The 22,546-nt window shown below is 41.5% G+C and overlaps 1 protein-coding gene across 4 annotated transcripts in view; it reads left to right on the top strand.

Annotated features, from left to right (window-relative positions):
- Positions 1-22,546, top strand: part of SBF2 (SET binding factor 2) — a 244,048-nt gene that overhangs the window by 39,629 nt on the left and 181,873 nt on the right. For all 4 annotated transcript variants that reach the window (XM_075188497.1, XM_075188498.1, XM_075188499.1 and 1 more), the window contains exon 2: positions 17,490-17,575. In XM_075188497.1, the coding sequence (XP_075044598.1) occupies positions 17,490-17,575 (86 nt within the window). The remainder of the gene's footprint in view (positions 1-17,489; positions 17,576-22,546) is intronic.

Genomic DNA, 22,546 nt, shown 5'->3' on the forward strand with positions numbered 1-22,546 from the left:
TGAAGACAAACCTGGCATTACATATAGTTTGCGTTTTTGTGGATCTCGTGACCTTTCTTTCAGTGGACATTTACAACTGGCGGGTCTACGGCATTATTTATCAAATCTGTCAAAGCAATACCTGATGTGTTTCGTTTGTGCCATGTAATGTGTGAAATTCGCCCTCTCTCCACCCTCACTTCTGATCCAGCTTTAATAAAACTCTGCATTCCTGATGTGTCATTCAGTCCTATTACAATACTTTACACTTAATTTAGAAGGAAAAAATGAGCCAGTTTGGTTTTGTGTCGTGGCCAGATTTATTATACGGCTGTTTTTCAGCCGATTGGTAAAATTCCAGTCGTTATTGAGTTTGTTTATTTTGGGTTTTTTACCTTGTGATATACTACATGTTAAATGTTCACAAATATCTGTGTCACATTTGAAATGTATTAGTTGTAGTAAATATTATGTTGCATCAGAATAAACATTCTTATGTAGTGAGTAATATTATTTCTATGGTACTTATACTTTAAAAGGGGCAGCCCCTATGCTTTGTTAGATAGAACAGTCACATGGGCAGGTGCTCACAGCAGCACAGATTATTTCAGGAGATATGTGCTGGTTTTGTGGGAGGCAGGATCCTCTTTTCTGTGTGTTCCTATCTGCACTTATTGTGCCTACTTTGTATTGTCCTGGTTTTTTGTATTCCCTGTTTCCCCCACTGTGCCGTACTGCGGAGGGCTGTGATGCTTTTCAGAGTAACAATAGATATGAAATGTACATTAAATATACAGATAAATATGGTAATAATGATTCTGGGGCAGCACGGTGGCTCAGTGGTTAGCACTCCTGCCTTACAGCACTGGGGTGATGAGTTCAATTCCCGACCATGACCTTATCTGTGTGGAGTTTGTATGTTATCCCCGTGTTTGCATGGGTTTCCTCCGGGTGCTCTGGTTTTTTCCCACACTCCAAAAACATACCAGTAGGTTAATTAACTGCTAACAAATTAACCCTAGTCTGTGTGTGTGTTAGGGAATTAGGGAATTTAGACTGTAAGCTCCAATGGGACAGGGACTGATGTGAATGAGTTCTCTGTACAGCGCTGCGGAATTAGTGGCTGATGATTCTAACACTGTACATGGATATAAATGGAGAACACTGAGATTGAGAATAGCTGAGGGACATTGGTAGACAGCTTGGGTAGTGCTGCCAAGTTGACACTATATTGGGTACATAGAAAGGATTCACAGGTGGGCAGTCTCATTATTAAAGGGAAATGTTCATTTATAACAAGAGGTTCCAAAAATTTGGGTGGTTTACTTTGTATAGCCCTCAAATATATTTGTACATCTTAAATAGTCACCTCCAAGGGATCTTATTCAAAGATTTTCTGTGTCAAGGACCATACAGAGGTGAATGGAGTCCTTAATTATGAACGGAAGCAAAATTATTTTACCATCAGCATAGGAAGGATTCTTTGCTGTAAGGGCAGTTAGCTGGGGATTATCACATGTAGTGGTGATGACACATTCACTATTAGAATGTACGAAAGGATTTGATGCCTTTCTTGCAAGAAGTGGTGTCTGTAGCTATCATTAGTAGAGGACAATATGGAGGTCATTGTTGCAGGAACTTCATTCTATTATCGGCCTTACCCCCCTTTGTGCAAGTCTAAATTATGGACCACTTGTTATGTTACTCTTGATCGATCATTCTCGTAGTGTGTGTTTGCAGTGATCTTGGAGAAGAAAAATATTTTTTTTTGTTTAATTTTACCTTTTGAGTTTAAAATATTTTGTTAAACATAGGTGCTTATGTTCTTCCAAACAGAAGAAAAATGTTTCTATCTGCATAGTTGATTAGTGATTATTTAATGAGCTGTAGTAGAGAATCAGCCAAGGTGACATCTGTTCCAGAGATGGCCATGCACAGAGCTAGTTTCCTTGTTTGTCAGTTTACTAAGCATTAGCCTTTGAGCACTCGTCTCTTGGACTTGGGCACTTGTTTTACTTGGCAATAATTATCACAAAAAAATTCTTTGTGTCAGTGTCTGCAGTGTCTCTTTGACACCTCTACATCTGACTTAAGCAGCACAATAGTGGTGACCCTTTTGTGGGGTTAGGACTCTGTCTGTGCTACCAGAGGTTCTCCTGTTATACTTGGACTGCTGTTTGTTCCATGGTTTTGCACCTTTTCTTGTGACCTTGACCCCATCTTTGTTTGACTTTGCTTTAGTCTACTCCCTGGTATTGTTGTGGATCTCCCGGCTTCTGACCTTCCTCCTGTCTGATTCTTCCGTGGATCATCCAGTGTTCCCGGCTTCATCAGCTATACCTGGTAATCCTGGTATCCTAAGCCAGCAGTTATCCTATTTGTGCTTGGTATCCAGTATCCAACTTCCCAGCTAAACCTAGTATTCTGTACCTGCAGCTATCCTATTGTACCTGGTATCCAGCCTTCCAGCTAAACCTGGTATTTCTGATATCCACTACCTGCAGCTATCCTATTGTGCCTGATATCCAATAACTCCTTCTTCCGCTAAATCTGGTAATTCTGGTTTCTTGTTCCTGCTGCTCCTATGAGCCTGTGCTAGCTTCTTTACCATTGACTGCATTTAATTTAGATCTGTGTTTAAAATAAAGAGTCTGTTATCTCACAACTACTCTCTGTAGTACTCCTACTGGGAAGTCTAATGTGCACTGAACCAATATTCAGCTCCTCATTTCACTAGGGACTATTGACATGAATCACGAAGCAGTGAGGGGCTTTGTGAATTGATAGTCGGCATGCTCACATATATTGGTTCAGCCCTGGAATTAACTGCTTGTGATTGTGTGTAAGCTGGGTACACACCTATGCAATCTTACTTCAGATGTGATTTCTGTTGCGATTTCACCAATGAAAGTCCTGACGATCCCGCCGATTCCTGTGTACATACCTACACGATTTACTTTCCGATCTGTGATCTTCATCTCATAACCATCTGCTGAAAAAGATGGTGACTCTGTACACTGTACAGATATCTGCCTACACTGCTGGTGGTGAGTGCGTACACACTGCCACATTTACCAGACATCCTTCCAATGCTGATCCTGATTTTTAGAAAGTTTATAAAACCAAATTAACAGATGCGATGTGTTTTGGTACAATAAAACATGAGCGTGGGAGCGTACACACTAATGCAATATCTGACCAAGCGGTCGTGGATCGTGTGAACTGCAGGATAATTCATCATCATCACCACCATTTATTTATATAGCGCCATTGATTTCGCAGCGCTGTACAGAGAACTCGCTCACATCAGTCCCTGCCCCATTTCAGCTTACAGTCTAAATTCCCTAACACACACACACACACACATGTCAATTTTGATAGCAGCCGATTAACCTACCAGTATGTTTTTGGAGTGTGGGAGGAAACCCACGCAAACACGGGGAGAACATACAAACTCCACACAGATAAGATCATGGTCGGGAACTGAAATCATGACTCCAGTGCTGTAAGGCAGACGTGCTAACCACTGAGCCACCGTGCTGCCCATAATTGCATAGATGTGTACCCAGCTTTAGCCTGGGTACAGACGCATTATACATTTACGTCTGCACGACCAATTTGGGTCAGAAACCTCAACGTGCATATTGCCTTTTGGAAACCTAAACACTCTCACTCTGGAGCCGTTCATTCCTTTGTTAAAATTAGTTGGAGATTCTATACATCTGTACGGTTTCCACAATTGTTTTGATCGGCAATCTCTCTCCCTCTGTACATGCAGGAAACTGTCCTCTGACCAGAGATACAGGACAGGATTTATTTGAATGGAGTGAGTTGTGTCTTTGCAGCTTATCTTTAAATCAATATTTACAGAAGATAAGAGTGTGGTAGTCAGTTAATATATTGTTCCTCTCTGGATTTTGCTGTGGCCCATGTTTCCTTGATAGTAAAACATCCCGAAGGCAGAGACACATGTGCTTTGCTTGCAGTGGTCAGTGGTTCACAAGCTGTAAGTTTAAAGTTTATCACATCCCCCATTAATTACACGAGAACATTTCATTCCAGCCGCAGCGGAGACTGTCTGCTGGGGCCTTTATAATGAGGCTATAACATACTGTGCACAAACTGCCTTGTACTCTGGAAATATCTTATTCAGATTATGTAAGGAACGTTTCAGCAATGTATGGGATAATGTACTCAGTCCTGTAGATTAGAAGATTGGCAGAAGTCACAGAGGGGTTTCTTGGCCATAAAAGGCAGAAGATTGTCTGCTGAATGTTTTGTGTAGAGATTGGATGATTTGGGTCACATATAATATAGGCTAGGTACAACTGAAGAATTCTCCGACCGACGTGTTATCTGAAACGATTGTACCTACCACTGAAGGACCAATCAGTCTGACGATTCATGCATACACACTGACAAGATTTACCTTCAGATCTGTGCTCTTCATCTGGTCCTCTAGTCTTCAGAGAATGACAGCACAATATTCATTATTGTCACATTGTCACGCTGATTAAAAAGCCTGGTTATAGCTATCCACATGTCCTAATGAATTTCGTTAGCTTCTGTGACTCTGAAGTTAAACCTTCTGTCTCGGAACGATGAAATGAATTATTCCTTCTACAGCTCTCTCTACATTTATTCACCGGGACATTCATCGCTAGCATTGGCTGAAAAGAGCACGACTCTGTAAGGGATCGTGAGCATGAGTGCGTACACACTGCATGATCGATAGTGGTTGGTCGGAAAATATTAAACAGTTCGACCAACCAAATGGAACCATGATCAGCATTTTTAGACCATTTTAGATCATTCTGTCACTATACACACTCACACGATATCTGACCAAACTGTCGGCTGATTTGGAGGTTTTTTTCGGGCAATCATCGGGCCAGTGTGTACCTAGCCTTAGATTACAATACATATTAATGGATGTTGCCCATTAATGTTTTCTTATATAGGAATTGTCAGAATATGTACGTGACTTACTATCCCACTTTCAGTTACTTTAGACCTTTTTTGTGCCATGGACTCCAGTCTGGTGAAGCCTATGGGCACTTTCTCGTAGCCAATGAGCCTATCCGTGGTACTAATATGATATGGAAATATGTGATTTCTATTGGTAACAATGTCACAGAAACGGCAAATACTACTGTGGTTTGTTGCCTACGTTCAAAATTGAATGAAATCAGGCCAGTCACACCATTAACGACCGTTCGGCCCGATATTGCATTACACTGGAACGATCATCGATCCAAAGCACATTGTATCGTTTTATGTTATAAATTAACTAAAAATCTCGGTAAACGATGGTAGGATGTCTGGCAAATTCTGCGGTGTGTGCGTACTCGCAGCCACCAGTGTAGGCAGATCTACATGGTGCTTACAGAGTGACGATCTTTTCAGCCGATGATTATGACGGATGAAGAGTACAGATCTAGGGGTAAATGTATCAAGCTGAGAGTTTTCCGGGGGTTTGAAAAACCAATCAGATCCTAGCTATCATTTATTTAGTACATTCTACAAAATGAAAGTTAGAATCTGATTGGTTGCTATAGGCAACATCTCCACTTTTCAAACCCACCAGAAAACTTTTTACTACATTTACCCCCTGATGTTAAATCTTGTAAAACGTGTATAGTGTGTACACATGAATCGGCATTGGGACTTTCAGTAGTTGGTAAAACTGTTAACAAAATTGCATTGGGATGGTGTGTAACCAGTGTTAGACTGATGGCTACAGTCAGTGGGCGTACGCGGATGCCCCAAGTTCCTGTGCCATAGAGAGTGTGACCCTCTTTTTGTCAGTGCTATTTACACAACGGATATAGTGGTGTCCTGGGATCTCAGATTCGGCAGCTTTTGGTCTATGGTGAGGGCCCATGCTAGCATTATAATGACAATGGAAGTGTCATGCTTCAAGTAAGTAACCGCTATGGAGCCCAGGATGTGATAAAGAATATAGGTGTTTATTGAACAAAATACAGATAAATAGTAAAAATCAAATAATGCTGAAACTGCGCAGGAATATCTGAGATGACTGGATACTGGTTGCAATGAATACTGCAGATGGAGGAGGAATGGTTAGATGTAGAGGGATCCGGAGTAGTTATGTGAAGTCCAAGAGCACAGGAGAACCAGGAGATAAACTAAAGGGGAAGGCAGCAAAACAACAATGACCAGCACAGGAGAGGGGGAGAGGCAGGTATAAATAGGGAAAACCCAGGTGCAGGAGATAACACAGGTTAACCCCCTAGCAGTAACAAAGGAAAAAAGGCACAATAGCAGCACCTCTGATGAACAGAGGTACTGACAGATAAACATAATATAACAAGTCCAGAAGGCAGAAGCTGCCACTGCAGAGCAGCATGCAATGCAGCGGGCTGCAGGTAGGTTGTGGTGGTACCAGCCATGTGCAAGCTCCGGTGTCTTGTTGTAGGATTGTTCCTGTACGTGCTCCCAGAGCCTGTGTAATCCTTTCCTCTTTCCCCTGGGATCCTACGAGACACAACCACCGTATGTCAATTGCCATCACGTTTGTAATGCACTGGCGATTAACACATCGTCTGTGGGTAACCAGCCTTACCCGTACTCCTGGGCCTGCTGCTGCTTCATCTGCTGAGAGCAAAATAAACTGAATGGAAATTTCCTATTTCTCTTGATCTGTTTTTGTTTAGTGGATGTAATTGAGTGTCTGAAGATTTTTATTGGGATACATTGTTGCCAAAAGCAAAATGCAAATAACTAACCCCAGGTCTATGACTTGGAACATCTCACAGAGACAGAACATCCAGCAAAACAAACGGCACTTAAATCATTGCAGGTTATCCTCCATGTACTATTAGAGGTGAGGGGGGTATAAGTGTGTCCGGGTGTGCTGGAACTTGTAGTTCACAACAGCTGAAGAGCAACTGGTAGCAGTGTACAAATAGCTTTTCCAAATGTATTTTAATACCAATGACTTCAGAAATCCATCCATCTGATGTACCCAAAAGCTGGAAAGAGTCCACACTCTGAAGTCCTAAATATTATCAAAATTCTTTTACTAGTAGAGAAGACAGTGTTCCGCTTAGGACGTTTTGTCAAAGTTTATCTACAGCTGAACAATGTAAACCTAACAATTATTAATAAACAATGTGCAGACATTACTATATAAGCTATCAAACAAATACTGACATAAATATCACAGTAGCGGTGTGAGGACATCGCTGCCGTAATTGGTGAATCCAAAGTCACTGTTGGACCTCACTGAAACCAGAGCATGTGAGTGTAACCTGATTTTTGTATCAATATAAATAATTGTACAAGTATACAGAAGTGAAAGCAGGAGTTGGCAGACGGGTTGTGCAATACATTTTAGGACTGCAAGGGGATGTTTACGTGCTCCCCTGCAGTGTACTTTATTGATGTTTTGGGGTAAGTAACGTCTCTCCGTTTTCAGCAATAAAAGCTATTTTTAATAAGGTGCACATTCCAGTTCCAGTGAAATAGGCCTTTAGCCTATACATGATAAAAATTGTTCCAATGCATGTTTATTATTCAGAAGATCTGTGAGTACAATCCTGGGCAGAATAAGTTATCTGACGGGGAGTACACGTCAGGAATGCAGCCCCTGATGGTTGTGGAATCCCGTCATTAATTGCATTAGTGTCTTACAAGAGTGATCGATTCCTGCCATGTGCTTCTAATAGAGGACGGTGTGCACCTGATTGATCTCAACACTTACACTCTCGGTTTCCTGCTGCATCGGTTCCTTTGTAACAATGTCTCCATCTGATTGTGGGGGATTATGCCTTATAGCAGTGTGGGCTAACCTGTGACACTCCCGGTGTTGTGAAACTACAAATCCCAGCATACCCTTTCAGCAATAAACTTCTATATATTGGCAAAGCATGCTGGGACTTGTAGTTTCACAACACCTGGAGTGTCACAGGTTAGCCAACACTGCCTTATAGGAAAGGACTTCTGTTTGTGTTACGCTGGGTGCACACTGTTGCGTTTTACTTCAGATCTGTGATCTTCATCTCTCATAACCATCTGCTGAACAGGTCGTGACTCTGTACACTCTACAGATATCTGCCTACACTGCTGGTGGTGAGTAACAGGAACGTCGCTTGTTCATTACACAGAATAGTGCCCAAAATATCGAAATTTCCTTCTGGTGTAAGATTAAATTTAATTGATATGCTTAAGCGGACCACATCCTATGTGGTAAATGCTTTTATTAAGACTCTGTCGTCTCTGCTGCCGTCATTACTTAGGTCCAATTAAGAATTCCTCCATAGACCATGTAAACAAATGACACCTAGAGGTCACTGAGAGGTACTACATGTAAGAAATAAAGGTTTAAGTCTCCTCCTATTGCCTGCAGAATAGAGGCATCAGTTTTTGTCATGATAATGCATAAAACTAAATCTCTAGGAACTAGTGGAGCTAACTTGCAGGTACTAGATATATTTGAATTGTTTTGCTACGTAATATATGCGGGTTCATCCCAGAAAATATCTGATTTATGTGGTGAACGGTGCAGAAGTGCAAACTTGTTTCTAAGTGGTTGTTGAATTAGTTTGTCAATCTGCTCTAAAGTTCATAAATCCATGATAAAATCTGGAAATTTAGCCAAAAGAATTCTAGACATTTTTGAACAAGATGAACAAGTTTGTCCGCTTTCGAGCGGTTGTAGCTTAAATTCAATGGTTTTTCATGTGAACTTCTGAACACGATATGTTTGTTGTTTGAAAAAAAGTAAAAAATACCATAAAATGTCATTCAAGCTTGAACAGGGAAATGTTTAGTCTGTTTTAGCTTTTCTTATTTAGTGGTGGACTTGAATTTCGAACCGTGAAATCAAATCGTACTGACCCAGAACGAAGAACCTTATCACAAAGATGAAAGCGCCCACATCGGATCCCACGACAGGATGACACTGAAGGTGTCCGTATTTCCACTCTGTCGCCTGACTCCTCTGGTGTCACCCTGTCGGGGGATACGACGTGGGCGTTTTCGTCTTTGTGAAAATTACTACCACCGATATCGCCAATACGTATGAGGCCTTGGATCTAATTTTGAAGTCCCCAGGTGTACTGACCTCAGATCCTATTAGTTTAATCACAGTTTTGTGCCAAACAGCATAAATCTCACATATGCTGATCGGATTAAATAATAACTTCACTGTAAATGAAAATTGTTATATTTTGGTTGGATATCGCCTGCTCGGATCCATTGATCTTTTTTTGCTGTTATTGTCATAAAGTTGTAGCTTTAATTCATTGTTCTCGTCTAACTTAACACAGTTTTCCCGTAACCTATATCCCTGTATAAAGTCTGATTCATTTGTCACCTGCACTCATAAACAGATTAAGACTAGACATCATATAACTAAACCTGTCTGTTATGGTGTCCGCCTTCCTCGGGGCTGGTACTTATCATCCAAAGTATTAATGAGTGTGGACATACTCTGGCGGGAACAATCTCGCCGTGCGCCTGATACACATCCTGTGACATCATCAAACTGTAGGAAGTCTGCCAGCAATCAGGCTCATTGGCTGTGAATGAACATGTGACAAGTAGGATCTTCAGCTTACAGGACCGCCCACACCAAGGGCTACTTTATAGAAAGCCAAAGTCGTGGTGAGGTGCAGCGCTAGAAAATGAGTAAAGGACGTGGTTTTAGGGATCATCATCAGTTTGTGGATAACTGTATATTACAAGACTTTTTCTCTGAACTATTAATGTTGGGTTTTCAACAGTGTGGTACGAGTGCTGTCTTAACATGTTGGACTTGTCCACACATGGGGGTAGATCTATCAAATGTTGTAAAAAGGTACAGTGGAAATGGAAGATTCTAGCTTTGTTGTTATAGAAAGTACTAGATAACATAGCTAGAATCTGGTTGCTATGGGCAACACCTCCATGTTTCCTTTTCACAATGTTTGATACTTTGTACATCTCATTAGTGAGTCAAGCTTGTATTTTTGGTTTGGCACATTGTGCTTCCTCCCATTAGTGAATGGATTCTCTCCCTCTCCTCCCCCCACCCCCTTGGACTCCCCTGGGCAAGGTGCTTACTCCTATCCTGGCATCACCCAGTGCCAAACATTTCCTAGCCTGACAAGTACAAGAACACAATGATGTCAGAACCTCCGACTTGTCTTCCAACACTCCAGTTTATTGCCTATTTCTGAGATATTTTTGTGCCCTGTGTCATAATTTGTTAAACATGTGAAATATCTTACTAGTAAATAACAAGAGAAGTTAATTTCTCATGCTCCGCAAAGGGCGATCACTGACTGTATACTCTAGGTTATTGTGGAACGGGGATGGACCTCCGTTCCTCTGATGCTCCCCCAGTAATCCTATAAAGCTCCCTAGCTTTTCCAGTAGAACTTATCAAAGAGAAGGTCGGACACTAATGAGTGGAAAGCCCAGGGAAATGCTGCGAAAGGTCACTGGAAGAGTAATAAATGTTTGGAAGAAACTTCCATCATAAGTAGTTGGAAAAACAACAGTAAAATAATTTTAAACCTGCTCACTATATACACAGGTCTATCTGGAAATGAATAAGTAATATAGGCAGACTACATGTACCCATCCATCTTTATTTGCTGTCATCATTCTATATCACTGTCTTCCTCTATCCTCCGACCCGAGGTGACTTACTGTAGCAATAAGCTAGCAAAACATGGAGCCGTTATCCTGGACAATGTAGTGGTTTTCAACCAATTTACCGAAACATACTGTTTTGGGACTGTAAATACTGGGCCACGTGATGTGTCCAGCTCCATTAACCTATAATATTTAGCAATTTATTTACTTCTACAATAAGCAATTGAATGGTGAAATGAATGTCTCCTTTGGTTTTCCCTCCTTGCGAATAGAACACTGGCGTTCCCACCACTGAGAGTACTTTAACCCTCCTAATGGACCATTTATGGCACATAATTCTCAAAATCAAATCTGCAAATTTCACGGTTGGTGTATTTGGTGTGAACATGGATTCCATATGTGTTTTAATATGCCAGGAGAAATGTATGGAGAAGGTGAAGGCCGAGGATACATCTCTGTATAAGTAAAACTCTTGCACATGTTATGGACTGTTTAAATGTTTGCAAGGATTGTTACTCGCTCGTAGGTTATCGCATGGGAGTTTGGGGGTGAAAGCCAAGACAATGGAATTGGGAGGAGGACTGATCGACGTGAATAAAGAAATTAGTTTAAAGGGAACGCTGGAAGCCTGCGAGAGCAGAGGCTAACATGATAGGGCATGAGATCGTTCCACAGTGGGGGGTAACCCGGGCAAAGACCTGGAGGTGAGAGTGGGAAGTGGTAATCGGTGTGTTAGTGGGGTGGCGGTCATTGGCCGAGTGGAGATGCAGGAAGCAGTGTGGGTAGTGATGAGGTTGGAGATGTAGGAGGGGGGAGGAAGGATTAGTTGAGAGCTTTGTGGGTGAGGAGTTTAGATTTCAATCTGTAGACCACAGGGAGCCGATATAGCGACTGGCAGAGAGGGTCAGATTCCAGCAAACTAGCCACCCCTATCGTGTGTAGGTGACAAGTGGTCTTGGAAGAAATCCGGATAGTTGCTTATTGATCACTAGGCCCGTAGTATCTTCGCATGTTGCAGAGGAGGCTGATTCAGCCAATCCAGACACGATGTTGCATGTGGCAGCTGTACATTCACCCTATCACCATGTTTGTTAGTATAGTCCATGTAAAACGTGTATCGTCTCCAGTGCAATCTGTGTTTAGTAGTTTTGTTTTCCTTGACACTGAATGTGACCTTTCCTGGACTAGTTAAACATTAGCCTATACGGGGAACAGGAAGTCAATCATTTTAACCTAGTTGTGGCGTTATCCTGAATAACATTCCTGGACTCTACACAGCCAAAATCTGTCTGCTCTATTACAGGCCGGTATCTAAATATTGCAGTTGTATGAGGTTTATACTATCCTTCATGTAAAGGACAATTATTATTCACTAATATATATATATGTGTGTGTGTATTGTTGTAACAGCGATCAGTGTAAGCAACAGTTGTTCTGTATTTGGGGGGGAGGATATTTCCCTTCACACCACACTTCCTGCCTGTACTGCAGACAGCTTCCCTTTAGGACCTGATTCATTATGGAACTTAAATTAAGAAGTTTCTTATTTAAGTCTCCTGGACAAAATCATGTTACAATACAATACAAGGGGTGCAAATTTAGTTTTCTGTTTTGCACATAAGTTAAATACTGACTGTTTTTTCATGTAGCACAAAAATACTTTATAGCTTATTTGTACACTGAAATTTAAAGTTGATTTTGAATCTGAATCTGAAATCGGTCCAATTGGCACTGTTTATACATCGCTATTTCTTTGAATGAAATGTCTGGTGTTTCTTTCTCTCTGTGCTTCGGATTTTAGGTCTGGCACAGATAGGTGTCCTTTGATAAAGGAGCAGCCTACTGTTAATATAAGTATAGTTTTATTTGATAATGTCACGACTTGACCACCTAGCACCTGTATAGCTTATTGTATTATTTATATATATATATATATATATATATATATATATATATATATATATATATATATATATATATATATAAACATTCTATCCTAGCATCTCATTTTAACCTGTGTCCACGCTTTCTTTCTGACATCTCCTGCCCAATGTGAGATGCAAAATTATGCAAATGAGAGGTGTGGTGTTTTATTTGTATATTCTTGTAGTGGTCTGAGTGAGTGATTGGCTTGCAGTCTCCTACATAATGCAGATACTCTATAGATTGCTGGTTTGTCGGGAGTAACTCAAATTCTGCTCTTTTCTATGTGAGCTCTTTAACCTATATTTGAGGCATGTCGGAGCAGAGGGTGGCAGTACTCCTATACACTTCAGCTTCTAGCAAAGAAACGGTGTAAGGATGAAGGTCACAGTTTACCTCCTTGTACGTTTTTCATGTGGTTCTGTATCTGGCCGCCGTTCTCCTATCTGGGCGCGCCCTGTCAGTTTGTACCCTATGCCAAGACAACATCTCGTGTTCTTTCAATACATTATAGGCACCTGCTTCACGTAGACTTCTGAAATAAACACCCGCCATTAAAATGCTGATGCAAGATTATTAGTGCTCCATAGGTGTGCACCGTGTGAATAGTAATGACTTTACAAGAAACATTCCTAGACTACAATTGTACAGACAGGTTAAACAAGCCCGAGTTTGTGCGTCTGCCAAGATCATTTGTCTGCAGAAGTCTCAATGCTGTAATGTTCTCTGCTCACTGTGTTTCTGCAGCTGGGTACACACTACAGAATCTTCCACCAGCTTTTTATGCCAATCGACTTTACATCTGATCGATGGTCCGATCGCTCGGTCCATGGACTGCATACACACGAGCCTTGTTTTAGGCGATAGGGAAGAGCGGCCGTCCCGTTAGCGACTTTTTACAGCCATGTTGTCGTGAGCAATGATTTTAATTTCGTACACACAGAAGCAACATTTGCGGGCCACGTAACAGTATACAAAGAACATTAGCATAAAGGGGCAGAGCTTTCACTATAGTGAACACCCAAAACTGCATAAAAAGAGAAGGCTACACTGTCTCTTCATTCATTCCTATTTTTTTTTAACCTACAATGGATACAGTAGAAGAAAAAGCAACTGCACTTTTCCTGCTTGCTGTGGTAAGAAGACTGCAGGTACGGAACCAAACGGAAATAAGGAGAAAGAATAGATCTCGTTGGCGCAATGATTGGTTCAAGAGGAGGGACACATTCTCTCATATGCTCCTGCTACAGGAGATACGGGACAAGTACCCAGATGACTTTAACAATTTCCTTCGTATGAATGATGTCACTTTTCCTGCAATAAAACTGTTGCATGAACATTGTGTGGTTTATTCTGGGTATTTTACAAATATTAGTTAATAAAGGTTAATATGACTTTATAAGTTTAATAGTTTATAAAGGTATACGTTTATAAAGGATAAATATGAATAGGTTCCCAACATAGATGCAACGGGTAATAACACACGCGCTTTACACAAGTGTAATGGTCTGCAGCCAGACAGGTGCAATACACATCTATACAAAACACAAGTCAGTGATGTGCGGATACCGCACCACGTGGGACTGGTACAGGCATCACAAATTTGCATACACACCTCCCCCAGGTCGAGGAAGTATCGGAGGATTGTCGTGGATCGGTCGGAAGTTTATACACACTACACAACGGAAAGGAGATTGGAACGAAAATATTGAACGGTACGACCAACCAAATGAGACAGCAATCGTCCATTTGGGCAGACTTTCGACCATCGTGTCACTACACACACTGACCCGACTTTCAAATGAGCGGTTGTATGTCGGCTGGTTGAGCTGATTATTGTACGAAAACCCTGTAGTGTGTACCCAGCTTAACTTAGCTTTTATATATCTGGAACATTAGGAGTTTGGTTGTGGAGAATTGTTTGCTTGCAAGACTTTAACATCATTCCAACCCTTTGTCTCTTAATGTGATTCATTACAATTGAACATTTAACATTTGCAACACAAGTAACTGTGAATGTATCTCGCAGTTCTCACTGCATATCAGGCTGATCAAACCATCGCTACAATCTTTCAAAATATGTGTCTGCATGATTCAGGAACTTCTGCAGAATTTAAACAGTTTACACATGCAATGGATTGTAGTCTGAAGAATATTTTGGTGGACTTTGTCTCTATTTTAGTGTGTTACATGATAATCAAATACAGAAGGTATCGCATTGCTAGACACTGTTCTGTGTAGGAATGAAGTCGGGACTTGTATGTATCTCTCTGGTCTGCGATGTTTTGAGGTTCCTTTGCAGATCTATGATAGCGGGGGAGAGAGTCTTAATAATGAGTCTTGTTATTTGTAACTGCTGAGTTTGAATCTAAATCAAGATAAGGATTTGGTATATGGCCACAGACAGTATTTTATTGTCATCGTAGTAGTTTGGGGAAATAGAGCATAGTGAAAAGACTTAGGGGACCAGCAGGCAAAATACTGGACCTTCAGGAAGAATAAATACAGAACAACATGAAAGTGATCATTATAATGTGCACATATTCCTATAACAGTACACATCTCTGGAATATCTCATCATTACTGCTTCACAGGTTAAAAAATAAATGTATAGTTTTTACATGTGATGCAGAGCAGAAATTTGCCTATGCAAGCTCTTATTTTCTCAGTAATTTCCTTAAAATGATTACTCACTATTTTATGGGAGTTTCTGCCTTCAAACCACTTCAGTTTTAGTGACTGGTACGTACCCTCCTGCGACTTTTCCTGCTGTATCTTTCGCTGTTCCTATGTGTCTTGCAGCAAAGCTCTAGGCCAGGTCCTGCCAATCTACAGCTATCCAGGTGTTTTGAAACTACAAGCCCCAGCATGGTGATTCCAGTAGATAGCCAGCTGATAACTGGCAGAGCATGCTGGAACTTGTAGTTTCCCAACTCCTGGAGAGTCACAGGTTGGCCAGGCCTGATGTAGGCAGATATTTCAATTGCCCAGAAAGGAAAACAGAACCTGATAAAACTGAATGGATCAATCGAAATCCACAGCGCAGAGCAGAACTATGAAAGCAAATAATTAACTCTGCTTCACAAAACACTTTATTATTTCAAAGCAAAGTATTTAATGAAAGTTGCTTGAGGGAGTGCACATTGTGTTAGAGAGTAACACAATGTGCACTCCCTAACACAATGTGCACTCTCTAACACAATGTGCACTCCCTAACACAATGTGCAGAGAGTGCACATTGTGTTAGAGAGTGCACATTGTGTTAGAGAGTGCACAATGTGTTAATGTTGTATGCGGTGTGCAGTCCCTTTTTTAAAATATGTAAATTAACATTTATTAAAATAGTGTAATAAAAATACAATTTCATAGATCCTTGGATTCAGCACGGATTTATGTCTTGTCCTCGCATCCTGCTCCGCTGTCGTCTTCTCAGCTGGAACAGACATTAATATTGCAGTATAGATCTGATCTAGGTCCCTGTTCCGGGATGATGCCTAACACTCTGGAGTTGGTCAAATTGACAGCGAGATCCCAGGCTCAGAATAGCAGCCAACAACACTATTTTTGGGGTAGGCTCGATCTATCCGGACACGCTGGGACTTTGTACAAGGTCTTTGTGTCATCGTTGCAGATTTGCTGCTCTGCGATTATGTTTTAGATGGGGGGGGGGGGGGGGGAAAGAGCATCTGTGGGTAACATATGCTGTTAATTATTGCACAACAAACCAAATGTCTCATTTCATTCTCTAAGACAAGTTTCATTTATGCTTTGGGCTTAACGCAATGGTTAATTGTTAATGTGCTTGTTGAGTAACCAAATGTGTGTAGACAGCTGCAATTAGCAGTTAGGTCAGCTCCTTCACCATCCTGTCGTGTATCTTGCAGTTCATGTGCATTTGCTGCAACACAGGAACCAACATTGATATGTAACTGAACGTAATAAAGTTTGGATATTTGCACTTGGTTTCGTACAAGGGATGGATGTTCCTTTCTCTGATACAAAGTGATGAGAGTTGGAGGTGCATCTGTGTGTTGTAAATTAAAGGACACTTGCTCTGAATTCTTTTAAAAGAACAACCTTATGCAAAATGTCTTATGGCTGTTGCAAACTATTAGCACCGGACTCCAGATCAGTTGTTATACGATAATCATACAAGTTCCTAAATATTCCTATTATTCAAAGCACACTTTGTTACTGGAAGTGTATTGAGAAGCTCTCCATGACCTTTCACAAGGCTTATTAATGACCTGTCTGATGCAATAAACCAGCTATGGGTTATAACTATATAAATGTCTTCCTAACCTTTTATAATTTCATTAACTATTGATGATTGTCATTTATCAGTCACCAGATTATTTATAAATGACAGTTTCCGAGGCGAGCTGTGGGCCCTGGTGTGGGGAGGAGGGTACCAAGGCCCCCGGCCCTCTGCATCTGCCATGCAGTGGGCCCCATTATCGCCATGGTCCCCGGTACACTGCACTGCCACACCAATGGTAGTTCCGCCACTGGACACTTTATATTTTTTCATATGAAGGAAGAGCGCTCTATGTCAATATACTTTATGATAAGGTATAGAATTTATTTAACTAACATATAATTGTAGTGTGGGGAGACCTATTTGTTCCCGTTACCTGGTTTCTGGGATTAATTCGGCCCTACAATCCTGGACTAATGCAGCTAATTAGTACCTTGTCATATATCGTTACTGTAGGAAATAGTGAGTACAGTTGGCTGGATGCAGGAACGTGAGTGGAACTGGTGGAATTATAAGGTTTTCGTCATCAGCCGCTAGTGAGATGACTGCTATCATGGTTTAACTAAATGCTGCAAAATGCTGTTTTCAACATTCTATGTGCTATGAAAAGTGATCTTTTACCAATGCAAGTTTCAATTTATCTTCTTTCTTAAGGTTTTTCAGTAGACAGTTATTGTGTGGTGTTCTGTTGTCAGCAAACATCTTACATACATTTCTTTTACAGCCTCTGGTGAAGGATTCGGCAAAATCATTCAAAGATTTCCATTGACTGACTGGAGCGAGACACCGTTCCCACAAGGAATAGAGCTGGTACGTGTAACATTGGTGTGAACTAGGTGTACTATTACAGTTGTAAAAAGAGTGATTGCTATTTAGTTTTTCTAAGAGAGTGCATGATCGCAAGACCTTACCAACTGCAATGTGGTCCCATACTTCATGTCCTAGCTTACATACGAAGTGATTCTATCTCATAAGTGGGACGGTCCCTTCCCTTTGTTTTCATGTCTGCGTTTATTTTGTCTACCTTGTAGGTCCCTGTTTTATGTCTGTCCTGTTGTCCCTACTGTACAGCCTTACAAATCTGCGATAATAATATGGAACACTGCAGGCTTTACGTCTCAGATAAGCCGGCGTCTTGTGGGTTCTTAAAGGAGAACTCCGCACACCGTACCCTCACTGGTAAAAAATGGGAGGGACAGATGTCCGCCTGGGTAGTTCCGTTGTTACCCCTGTTAGTCCCTGTAAGGGTAATGTTTTCCTGGCTAACAGATGTGAGAAGTATTTGATGTAACCTGTGATCATTGGGAAGTTGTCAACGGAACCGATCGGATGACTACTCCAGATATGAAAACTTAACGGATCTACAAGTGGTGACAGTGGCAATTTATTAGGAAAATCTGGTTCTAGAGCGGGGTTCTTCTTTAAAGCGAATCATGTAAATTACAGAAGAAGGGTTTTCTCAATAATTTGGTTTACTGCGGTTTTGTTTGTTTGTTTTGTTTTTTTTACTGAAAAACAATTTCTTGGATTGAATTTAGCTTGTTTGTTTGTTGGCCATTTTTTTTTCTGGGAAAAGTATTTGGAATAAACTCTGATGTCAAGGAATCTGCACGTGTTTGCTGAGTCTCCGCCGCTGCATTCCACTTGGAGACATTTAATTAAAGCAGCGTGCTATATCCAGAATACCTTTAAAAAAAGAGGGACATAATGTACAGAATCCTAAACCCATCTGCGTCCATCCGAAAATAGGAATAGCAAACACAAACTTTTTACACTTATGGGTATATTTACTAAGCTGCGGGTTTGAAAAAGTGGAGATGTTGCCTACAGCAACCAATCAGATTCAAGCTGTCATTTTGTAGAATGTACTAAATAAATGACAACTAGAATCTGATTGGTTGCTGTAGGCAACATCTCCACTTTTTCAAACCCACAGTTTAGTAAATATACCCCTTAAATACTTAAGGGGTCCTTCCCTGGCGGGGGCTGGCCACAGTCTCCGAGGTCCTTCCATAACGGGGCTGGTAAAATATGTACATAGTCTGTAAATTATACTTTCTTAAAAGTGCTAAGCTTAAGAATACAATGTCTAATTAGGGAACTAATTACAATTCATCAACATTTATTTATATAGCGCCAGCAAATTCCGTAGCACTTTACAATTGGGAACAAACATTAATAAGACAATACTGGGTAATACATACAGACAGAGAGGTAAGAGATCCCTGCTCGAAAGCTTACAATCTATAGGATTATGGGAGTTAGAAACACAAGGGCATGTGCTACATCATATTGCACAATGGACCAGCCAGACTGCAAAGGTAAAAGTACTGAGTGGGTTGTGTGTGTTGCAATGTTGGTCAGAAGGTTGTTGTCTTGCGTTAGCTGTGTAGAGGATGGCAATAGGGTAATCTAGGGAAATTAAGATGATGGTTGAGGAATATCATAACCTTGAAATGTCATGTCAAAATTACAGCTACAAATTACGCTACAACGAGAAAACGTAATCTTTCTGCTATGATTAGAGATGGTAATTAAATGCACGGATCTTCTTTTGTCCGAAGTTTAGTATTTTTCATTTTAAAATTGGCTGCACAGAGACGATTGTGTAGGTCAGGCTTAGCCAACCTGTGGCTATCCAGGTGTTGTGAAACTACAAGTCCCAGCATGCCCTGCCAGCTTGCTATCTACTGACAAAGCATGCTGGGGCTTGTAGTTTCACAACAGCTGGAGAGCCACAGGTTGGCCAGGCCTGGTGTAGATGATTGATAGCGCTTGGATTTAGGTGCTGTCATACAATCCTCTGCAGTGTGCCCTCTTTGGCTGTGGGTGGTACTGCGCTATTCTCCCATCGGTTGGCTCAAAGTGCTACTTAAATCCAGCATTTTGTTTGGTGCCCCAGTTCAGACTTCCACAGCAATAAGTAGGCTTTTGTAGTTGCTCATCGGTGAGGTGAAGCAGTGGACTTTCCTCTAATCCTCGCGCCTGTCTGCCACGGCTGGATGAGTCTGTAAAACAACGATGAGTCAGTTTGCTGGTGTGTGACTTCGTGCAGAAAGTAGCGTATCTGGGAGACCAACAGCCTTTCATAATCTGTCGTTACTGCAGGGATATCAGGGTCAGTCTGAGCTCAGAGCCTCGATCTGCAAACACAGACCATTCATCTGTGCTGGAAGCCCTAGGTCTGCTTTATTTCAATTCAAACTACAATATTTTTGTTGTTAAATCACTTTGCTTTTGTTAAGTGTGTATCTGTTTATATTGTAGCTGGATGTCTTGTTTGTAAATAAAGACTTGGATCGTAATGACTTGATCTGTTCTCAGTTTTGCACTGATTACAGGTAATTGGGACATTCATAGTCCTTTTTGTGTCCTGTATCATGCTTTGCCAGTTGCTGAATCCTTATGTCTTTTATTATAAAAAAGTCCGAGACGCATAGTGGGAGGTGTTTTTAAGAACATCCTAAAGATTATGGTTGGGCAGTACGGTGGCCCAATGGTTAACTCTTCTGCCTCACAGCACTGGGGTCATGGGTTTGATTCCCGACCATGACCTTATCTTTGGGGAGCTTTGTATGTGCTCTCCGTGTTTGCGTGGGTTTCTTCCGGATGCTCCGGTTTACTCCAAAAAATTACTAGTAGGTTAATTGGCTGCTGACAAAATTAACATGTACCATGATCTGGTCATTCTGCATGATGACCGCATGATGTCGGCCTTTACCTGTGTGACCAATCTGACGTCTCACACATCTGGCTGTTCTGTGGGCTGACCCAGCAAAGAAAGCACATGGGCACAATGCTTCCACTGAGTGGGCATCTCCTAGGTTTTTCATTGCTTGTTCAATGAAAGACAGTAACTGTGTAGCTTGTGGATCCTCCTGTTATGAAACAGGTTTAGAGGAACATGTTTTCATGGTTAAAAAACTTAAATTAAGAGGGTTGCATGTTTTGTTGATTTTAATTGAGGTTCATGGGTTCTTTATATAGTTTTCAGTGTTCTCCCCAGAAAATGTTATCAGCCGGGTGGCATTAAGAAGTAGCTGGATGGGGGGGGCAGTGTAATACTTTGCAATAATGTTGAAAAATGTTGGAGGTTATTGCCCACACCTGCCAGGACTGGAGGTCAGTGGTCTAACACACACTGCTGGCTGTAGTGCTCACATAATGCCTGTTCTATTATAACAGAATAAACCATTGTTTCTCCTAATATGACTCTGTTGGGCACTAAGAGCCGGTGGAAAATAAAACAGCCGGGTGGAGAACCCGAAATATAGGTGCTGGGGAGATCACTGGTTCTGTAATTTACACTCAGCTGTTCAAATAAAATCTATTTATTGGTGTTGTATAACACAGAACACGAGACGGGTGCTATTTATCTTGTACCTTCCCACGTACGCCTGGGATTCCCAGCTATATCCGCCAGCTCTACGTGTGATCTCTTACACTATGACAGTAGCGCCATTGTTGTGAATGTGCCTCTCCCGTTACGTCTCATGTACAAGAAATAATCGAGGACACCACAAAAGTCTACATTGTTACATCGCTTAATCTAAATGACGTCTGTTTTCTTCCCTTAATTCCTTATACTTCAAAAGGCATTTTCTCCAATACGTCCCCTTAATTGGCGCCTTCTGTTTTCTTTTTTTTTTGTTTAGCGATTTTATTGATGAAGTTCGGAAATGCTCAATTGACAATAATATTTCAAGTGTTGTCGTCTTCTGTTTTCTAATTACAGCTACCTATCAGTAGCTGAAACTGATCTGTGTCTTAAGTGGCTTCCTCCATGGGTGCTGAGGAAAATCTTATCCTTCCAAAGCCGGCAGTGGATAGCGGACCACTCACCTCCCCTTCTCCGTGCTAACGAACAGCCGATTTCAATTTCAATTGTAAATATTCAGTCACCGCTGCCGACTTCTGGGATATGGGCTTCAATTTGACACTTTATACTTATTTGTATATTGCATGCAGATATATTATTATTACTTAACGATCGATACATATTAACCCTGAATGGGGGCTAATGGAGATCTGAGGACATTATGACGTTGGCGCTCTGTGGTGGCCATCTAAGGCCTCCACCAGTGTGCCGTTATGTGGAAGCTTTTGAATGCTGTGGCTGGTTAGGGGCAGCTGTATGGAATTGAAACCTCAAGAGCTTCCTTTGGTTGACTGATCCTGAATATGTATCTTCTCGGACCACCAGATTTCATCCCAAGTGTCTGGGCAAAACTAAATCTCCAGCTTCTTTTGAAATCTTAAATGAATACCTCTCTTCCCCTCTGATTACCTCCTCTCACGCACGTATCCAAGACTTCTCCCGCGCCGCTCCCCTCCATTGGAACAAGCTCCCCTGCTCCATCAGAACTTCCCCTAATCTGTCCTCTTTCAAATGAACATTAAAAACCCACCTTTTCCTTAAAGCCTTCCAGTCTCATGCCTAAACTCCCACCGGTCGGCTACCTCTCTTTCTCATCCCTTCTTCCCTTCTCCCCCTTCCTCCCGTCTCTCCGTCTCATCCATGTGTCTGTCTGTCTTCCCCTCCCTTTAGATTGTTTGCTCCTTTGAGCAGGGCTCTCCTACCTCCTGTTTCCATCACTTTTAACTGCGCTTTCCAGCTACTCAGCTCAACTCCTCTCAGTCCCTCTGCCCTCTGTCTCCTCTCGCTTCTCTCCACTCCCCTCAGTGCCTCTCAACCTGTCATCCGTGCCCACCCTCTTGGGCCATAGTTACCTGCCTATACTCACTTTTCCCCTCCCTCTCTTTCATGCTGTGCCTGAGCCC

This window comes from Mixophyes fleayi, chromosome 10 (assembly GCF_038048845.1).
Source record: "Mixophyes fleayi isolate aMixFle1 chromosome 10, aMixFle1.hap1, whole genome shotgun sequence".
Lineage (NCBI taxonomy): Eukaryota > Metazoa > Chordata > Amphibia > Anura > Limnodynastidae > Mixophyes > Mixophyes fleayi.